Source organism: Syngnathus acus, chromosome 16 (genome assembly GCF_901709675.1).
Source record: "Syngnathus acus chromosome 16, fSynAcu1.2, whole genome shotgun sequence".
Lineage (NCBI taxonomy): Eukaryota > Metazoa > Chordata > Actinopteri > Syngnathiformes > Syngnathidae > Syngnathus > Syngnathus acus.
Window position 1 is genome coordinate 13,813,146 of NC_051101.1, and position 7,982 is coordinate 13,821,127.

The following is a 7,982-nucleotide window of genomic DNA, read 5'->3' on the forward strand; positions in this document are numbered from 1 at the left end:
ACACACACACACACACACACACACACACACACACACGCACACACACACACACACTTGCATTTGAAAACACACACTGTTATTGAATTCCATTTTTTTTTTTTTTTTTACTTTGTCATAATTATTCATCACTTTGGGTTAAAAGCTTGAATTCATTAAAGTTGATGTGACCTGTTACACAAACCAATTACCAAAACGTTTTCTTATATACAGAAGTTGTGTCAATGTATCTCACTACTCTGTATTGCGTGTTCAAGAAAAATTGTAGAGCTAAACATTAGCTATGCTATAAGCAGCCTAACGCGTGTTTCATGTATCCATGCCAAATCCATCAAATGCACCGAGTAATAATTATCCATGAGCTACGTTCCATTTCGAGTGGTATTGCTAATTGCTGATCATCTTTTAACCTTCCAATTTAGCTTCTTTGAGCAATGCAGTTGATGTCACCATCACCATTCAGAAACCGTTTCTGCCATGTCCCAATTAAAGAATTGTTCAAATAAATACGAAAAGCACTTTCATTCGTGTATTTCGAGTGTGCGTGCGTGCGTGACCGACCGAAGCGTTAAAAGTAGGGGGGCATTTTTGTGAACTAAGGATAAATCTAATAAAAATGATTTGCGTTTATAGAGCACATTTTTGAAATGCCAAGAGTTGCTGCGGATATCTGCCACGTCACGCACGTCTGAGCGCGCCGATGAAATGACTGCTTTTATTTTGAAAGTGTTGTGAGGAAGCCGTGGCGTTTTCTCGCTCAACCTGACACCGCTCTGCAAAGACGAGCCCTCCCTCTTCGTTTCTTCAAACATCACTAGGTCAAAGTGAGGTTAACTTGGTAAACGTACCAAAAGTATCCACCCCTATCAAAAGGATACTGACCTTGGATCTTATCGGCGTCCTATTTTCCGTCTCTCCTTTCCAGACTATTATGGACCCCAGCGGACCTCCGAAGGAATGGCCGAATGAGAAGTCGTCCATGGGCCAGGCGCCCCCTCCGCCCTACCAGGACAATCCGTACCCAGGATACAACCAGCCTGGGCCGGGGTACCCCCAGCCTGGAGTCGGCGGTTATCCACAGGCTCCGGTGAGTTTCCCCCCCCCCCCCTTTGTGAAGTTATGTTCATTTATTTAGATCTAATAAAAAGTCTTGTTTTTCTTTCGAAAAACACTCGAACAGTATGTTACTTTATTTAGGTATAATAAAGTCCTGTTTTTCTTTTGAAAAACAATCGAACAGTATATTACTTTATTTGAGTATAATAAAGTCCTGTTTTTCTTTTGGAAAACAATCCAACATTTTGATGAAGCTCTCAAATGGTTCGCCCCACACCATTTCTGACCTTGTAAAAAAACCAAAAATGGGTGATATTCTGCCATATTTCCTTTATTTGATTGACATTTTCGGTTTTTAAGGTCAAGTTTGGACCTCGGCGTCGAGTTGAGAATTGCGGCCTCCAATTCACAACATGTACGAAACGTCGTTTTATGACGGCTGTGATTGTGAAATTCACGACCCGTTCTGTAGTCAGTCAATTCCATTGGAAGTAGAATTGAATCTTGTAATCATGGCTCTTCCAGGAGTCTGGACATCCGCCATATGGCCCTGCGTACGGACAGCAGCCGTACGTGGCGGCTCAAGGGTACCCGCCCCAGCAAGGCATGGTCACCGTTCAGCCCACGGTGTTCGTGACGCGTGGGCCGCTGGAGAACCCTGTCAACGACCACCTGTGCTACTCCATCTTCACGCTCATCTGCTGCTGCCTGCCTCTTGGAATTGCAGCCCTCGTCTACTCCATTAATGTGAGTAATTCAAGTCATTAGCAATTTTTCAGCCGGCCGTCCGTCTGTCCGTCGTCAAAAATGGGCTGGGAAAATCCAGGGCTTGTTTTTTTCCTGAGAATGCTTGGCATTCAAAGAGTTAACGTTAAAGGAAGAAATATCTAGAAATATAATTTGATCAACTTTTTCGTTTGTAACAGAAACAATTTGAAGTGCATCAATTTGCCTGAAATGGAAAAAAGATGAAATCCTTATTTCAACTAGAATCATTTTTGGCATATGAACAATGAAATGAAATAAATATCAGTAAATAACAACAATCATTTCCAATTGATCAGCAACATGAATTCAAGAGCACAATAACATATTAACACTTGAACCTACAAAACAACAATTTGTGCTGTTTTTTTTTTTAATCATCCAAATGAGGAAGCCAGAGCTAATGACTACAATGAGCCCGTTTTGCAGCGCACAGGTTTGAAGCGTGACACTGCCACTCCCAGCTCCTGTTTAATGTTTAGCTAGCACCCACTGGACCTGCTCTTTGTCTAAGTGCAGCCACAGCAGAGATGATATGATGTTGCAAAAGGAATAAGGGTGCCCATAGAATTCCCTCAGCCTCACCACTTTTCTCCCCAGTAAGCGTGCATTTGCACAACAACAAAAATTCACGACAGGAAATGAATCTGGAGTGATTTCATCAAGGGCTCTTGGAAGATGAGATTTACGAGAAACGGGTCCACCCACGCTCGGAGCTGGCTTCCTGTTTCTCAGTGTGTCTACAGCCCAGAAGGCAGAGGCAGGCAGGCAGGAAAGCATTGTCATGTGTATTGTTCCCTGCCTTGGTTAGTCATGTTATCTTGTCAAACTTGGGCTGTATTACCACAAAAATTCATGTTTTAAGAAACGACGGCTGCAGCATATTCAAAGTTTCCCATGTCAAGGAATAGCTTTTCTTTTCACATGAAAATCTCAGCCAGTTCAGTTCCCACTTCTGCTGCAGCAGCTATGGAAAGCAAAAACACACTTGAGTGGGTGTCGATGATGCAGATATATTTCCTCGTTGAGAAATGGACTCAGGCGGCACGAAACGTCGTCTGAAAAACAAAATGCCCCTTCATCACATTGGCAAATGTGAACACTCATTGCAGTCAAAGTCTGCTTTATTGTCAATTTCTTCACATGCCAGGACACACCTTCCATTCTTCTAGCGACAAATGTTGCTATCCCGGGACACAATTTCTTTCTTTCCATGGTCCGTGTTCGAGGTCTCATGCAATGCACCATGCAACAGGGCCATCCTGCTGACTTTGTCTTCTTCCACCTTACTTGGCAGCGGCTGGCCCAGAGCCCCGAGTCAGGAAAGCACCGAAGAAGATAAAGAAGTGCCATCTCATTGGTTATTCAAGCTTTTGTGTCATTGCGACAGCTTCTCCTTCAATTTCCTTCATACAAACAAGCTTTGCCCATGACAAGCTCCAGACTGTAGAAAGCGGGAACATGCCTGTTTTACATCATCTTTCCACTTTGCTTTTCAAAGCCATGCAGCATAATTACCTCCTGAAGTAAGCTTGGATGGGCTCCAGCATTCCACCGACCGACCCTGGCCAGCGAGCCAGCGAGCGAGGGGGGGAGGGAGGACGGATAAGCAGTTCCGAGAATGCGTTTGAATGTTTTGGGAAAACAAGGGAAAGCACATTAGTTTCATTTATGGGATCTTTTCCTTTACATTGAGGGTTTTTTGTTAAGATATTAATTAAAAGAAAAAAGATTGTGCAAAAAAAAAATCTCACACCAGAAAACAAGCCTAAAATTACTATTGAATCTGTTCTGGAGTTTATTTTCCTGAATACGCTATTTTTAATTCCATGTATGGACCATCAGAGAGGTCTTGTGATGAATACTAAACAGCTACTCCCAATATCAGAAAAGGGAAGGGAGGGGGCGGGGCGCGTTGCGCAAGTAATGCACTTACAGGAACACATTAGGGAAATACTGTCAAGTAAATGGACATCATTGCTTTCTACAATACCACGTGACTAATAGAGTGGGGAAAGATAAGACAAATAGAAAGCAGCTCCCTCGCTGAACCGCTCAGAAAAATGAGTCCCATATTTGTGTTTGTGCCATGAGCAGCTTGCTGCACTTTCAGCAGCCGGCCGGCTGGCTGGCTGGCCGGCTGGCCGACTGGCACTTTCAGCAGCTTGTCTTTTCTAAATACGCTTGTCTTGCTTTCGTAACTACTTGTCTTGTCCTATTTTGGGTATCTTAAAGTCCAATTCCCCCCTCGCTCAAGCTCACTGGGCCTGCCACATCTCCACCAATCTTTGGCAGCGCTCGGACTTTTGCTGGCGCCAATTTATGTAAACAGTCTCATTTCTTCATCCACTGCACGGCTCACGTTGAACTCTCTCTCTCTCTCTCTCGCTCGTCCGTCCGTCGATGAACTCCATACAATATTAATCCTGGCTAATGTTTTTGCTAATGTTAGCATATTCCATGCCAAAGTTCTTTTCTTCACATTTTCTATGCTTCAGAATAAGACAAGTTTGCCGAGTAGATATGCATACTTGTGAATACTTGGTTCAACTAATCATTGTACGTATATGAACTTGAGCTAAATGGGACCTTTTTGAATCCAGATCTACACCTGCTAACTAGCTCACAAAACCAGGTCAACAATGACAAGAATGGCCTTACTGTTGTCTTTTTGTACGTGGCAATCGTGATCATATTCATCATTGCGTAATCAAGTGCGTGTATTGTTATCTTCTAATGACAAGGCTCCAAACAGGTCAATCCTAATGATTCGATCGCTCAGTAGGAAGGAAATTTGAAATGCAGTATCCATACAAGAAGGGTCCTGTGACTGTGTCATCAAACACTCCTTTGTTCCCCAAATGGTCAGCCTGCTCTCATAGTTTAGCAAGTAAGGAGCCCAGACAATATCAGCCACTGTTTGTTCTCTCTGGCTGAAAATATGATTCCTATTTCCTGTTGTCATCAAGTGCCCTTGGGCTGCCCACAAGGTACTAGTCCTCACTAAACGGACCATTCAAACTAACACAAAGGTCCATGTGCTTTTAATACAATGTCCATTGACGAGACTAGACTTCAGCAGTTATTGCCTAGGGTGATTTTGTATTTATTTTTTTTTGCTTCTGCAATGTTGACAACTCTGATTTTGATGCAAATGTAGAACAGGATGTGGGATTGGCTGGAAAAAAAGTCTAGTTTCCGTCCCACAATGGCGCACAAAGCGCTAGCTAGACTTGCGCAACCAAAATAGGGAGGGCCCTGACTCTTTTATCACTTTTCAGATTAAAGTTCAACGCGTGGAAAAATCGCTGCACGACAACCTTTTGGACAGTGTTATGTAAATAAAGCAGCGCCATTGTGTTTTGAACAGTGGCGACAAAGTTAGAAAGGCAGCTGCTGGCAATCGTAAGCTTATGCACAGCACCAGCAAACCACACGCACATGTGTTATATATGCTCACATAGCTCTCTCTCAGATTTCCGCAATTGTCATACCCTGCCACTTCCACTTTCCCCTTCTTATGTCCCACAAAGCAAAACCTACACTCTTGTAACAAAGTGTATGATAGGGCTGCTCCATTCATGGAATTTGAACCACCATTTTGGCTTCAGACCATCTCAAAATTCATATCATTGAGGATTATTTGGTATTTCCGTTGCACAAGCAGAAGTGTATTAGTATAAGAAGGAGTGTCCTTCCTAACTTTATTGGGTCAAACACAGTTGGCCGGACTTGTTTTTCTTCACAGTCATAAAGTGTAATGTGATCCCTCTATTCCCTGCTGAGAGGGAATTTCAAGCGTTTAGTCCTCCTCCACCACCACCACCGCAACAAGGGCGGGAGGGAGGGCGGTGGTAGGGCGGGTCCAGTTAAAGAAAGACCCATACTTGAAGTTGTTTGGTGGGGGCAACATTTGATTTCATCTGGCCGTCGGGGTCTTGCTGGTGTTGCACGGTATACCCGTACCAGTACTGTCCCTCCGGCTTGACAGATTTGAATGCAAAAGTCAATCACAAACACCAACCATGACACTGACAGCTGATTTCTTTTCTCATCTTGTTATGGAAGAAGTGGCCCGCTGAAGCCTCCCTTGAAACTCTTTGTGTTGGATAAAGCCTTGTGCTAGAAATATTAAAGAGCCAATAAAAGTGGTTTTGGAATGACGTCAAAGGGAGGTATTTAACGTCAGCAGCCACTCACAAGTGCCGCATACTTGAACATATTGCTTGTTATTTATGTATTACTATCTGTGACTTTTTTTTTTTTTTTACATCAGACCCGAGAAGCAAACCACAGCGGGGATCGGCAAACGGCTGAGCGGTGCAGTCGGACGGCCAGGACCCTGAACCACGTGTCCCTGGGACTCGGCATCGGGGGCTTCATCCTCTTGATTATCTACGCTGTGGTGGTTTTCAGCCTGGTGTAAATGGTAAACGACTCATAATCCGATTCCCCGTTTTCAAATCAATTCAGATAAGACAATTGAAGTCAACAAAGGAAAAATGTGCGAAAAGCGTGTTAGGCCATTTGATATGTTTTGCTTTTTTTGCAACTTGACAAAATTCAAGTTATTGCGACCAATATTTGAGCCAGGTGGATTGTGAAATCTTTACAAGCCAGCTTCATTGGTGTTTAGTACATGCATGATAATTACCTCCACTAAAAATATCTTGTTTTCAGAATTGGAATTTCTCCCTGAGAGATGTTAATCACTTCGATAAATTGGGGATTTAAAAAAAAAAAAAAAAGTCAATGTCTTGCAATGTCTCCCCCACCAAGTTTCATAGAAATCGCTTATGTAGGTCATTTATTTTTGGGTGCAGATAAATGTTGGTGGGGGTTTTGGATTCAAAAGGGATCGCAAGTGGTCTTCCTTCCCCTGTAAAATGAATGTCAAGGATGATTTCCTCGCCCTTTACAAAGATTTATGACCTGTATTATCTCCGGCTTCGTGGTTTGCCTTTGATGCCTTAAAACTTGATTGTTGTTCCACCGCACATGCCATTGTCAAAAAATATACTTTTACATGATTATTACTGTAGCTTTCTTCTACTGTGCTTTTGAATGTTACCTGTGATAACTAACCTTCAGAAATGTATGCTTTTCCGTCACGTCATGAAAACTAACCAAAGAATTTGCTGGAGGAGAGATGTCATCATCTCCTTCTCCAAGAGCTGCCATAATTAAGTGATTTTTTTTTTGGGGGGGGGTGAAGCCAAATAGTACAATGTATCCCTGGTCACAAAACCAGCAGAAGGTTGGCCATAGCCAATCCATAGTGATGGTTATGAGGCGGTTGTTGTTAATTGCAATTTGTCCTTGCAAAGTGTTTATGTTCTTCTCTCATGCAAAGCTGAAAAAACATAGTATGTATACTTTGTAACAAACGTCTTTATAAATAAAGTTCTGAATAATTTGAAACTAAAAATGCACACTTTGCTTTTGACTCATTTTACCACCGGACAGTTTTGATTTGATCTATTATTTTTCAACAAAATACAAAGATTAATGGCAGCATTTATTTGACATTATGACAAAGTGAGTCAATATTTGTCAAGTTAGCGACCGATTTCTCTCATTGGCACGAAACAAGAATAAATGATCCCTGACAGAATACAGTTGAGTAAATATCCTGTTCAACTACAATGTCGTGAATCGAACGATTCGGTGAACGATTCTTTTGAACGAATCTTTTGAGTGAACAGATTCTAAAGATTCAGTTCACGTAAAAGAACTGGAATGCACATCACTACAGCAAACTGGTGTGCCTACGGTAAACGTTGAAAGCTCCATTCAAATAGAACCACGCGCGCACGCGCGTTCTTGCCTTGCAAAGTTCCTTGTTTTGACGCAGTAGATATTGAGTTTCAAACTTGAATGTTTTTCACAATCTTGCCCACATTTACAAATACAATGGCCTGTGATTCGGTGTGGCCAGTTGTGGTCTAGCTAATAAAGTGTCCAGGAATCACGTCACAAACAAAAAAGCCAATCAGGAGGTGGGGGTGTCGCTTTTTCACTTTCAGGTAAGTTTTGACGATGATTTTTCCCTAATGAAGTGTTCTGTAATTAGGTACACTGGAAAATGGCAGCTTTAATGATACACTCTCCTATTTTTAACACTTTATTGAACATCGAATATCACAAACTATGAAAGGACCGAA

At 42.3% G+C, this 7,982-nt stretch overlaps 2 protein-coding genes across 3 annotated transcripts in view; both read left to right on the forward strand.

Annotated features, from left to right (window-relative positions):
* The window catches only part of LOC119136399 (FXYD domain-containing ion transport regulator 3-like), a 6,308-nt gene extending 5,787 nt beyond the window's left edge, over nucleotides 1-521 (forward strand). Inside the window, exon 9 of one of the 2 annotated variants that reach the window (XM_037274809.1) lies at nucleotides 38-521. The gene's annotated coding sequence lies outside the window, so the exon portion shown is untranslated. The remainder of the gene's footprint in view (nucleotides 1-37) is intronic. The other variant, XM_037274808.1, reaches the window with a different exon arrangement.
* The window catches only part of LOC119136397 (cysteine-rich and transmembrane domain-containing protein 1-like), a 20,794-nt gene extending 13,754 nt beyond the window's left edge, over nucleotides 1-7,040 (forward strand). Inside the window, exons 2-4 of the mRNA XM_037274805.1 lie at nucleotides 923-1,084; nucleotides 1,579-1,800; nucleotides 6,095-7,040. Coding sequence (XP_037130700.1) covers nucleotides 929-1,084; nucleotides 1,579-1,800; nucleotides 6,095-6,244 — 528 coding nt within the window. The 5' untranslated portion in view covers nucleotides 923-928 and the 3' untranslated portion in view covers nucleotides 6,245-7,040. The remainder of the gene's footprint in view (nucleotides 1-922; nucleotides 1,085-1,578; nucleotides 1,801-6,094) is intronic.
* The last annotated feature ends 942 nt before the right edge of the window (nucleotides 7,041-7,982 follow it).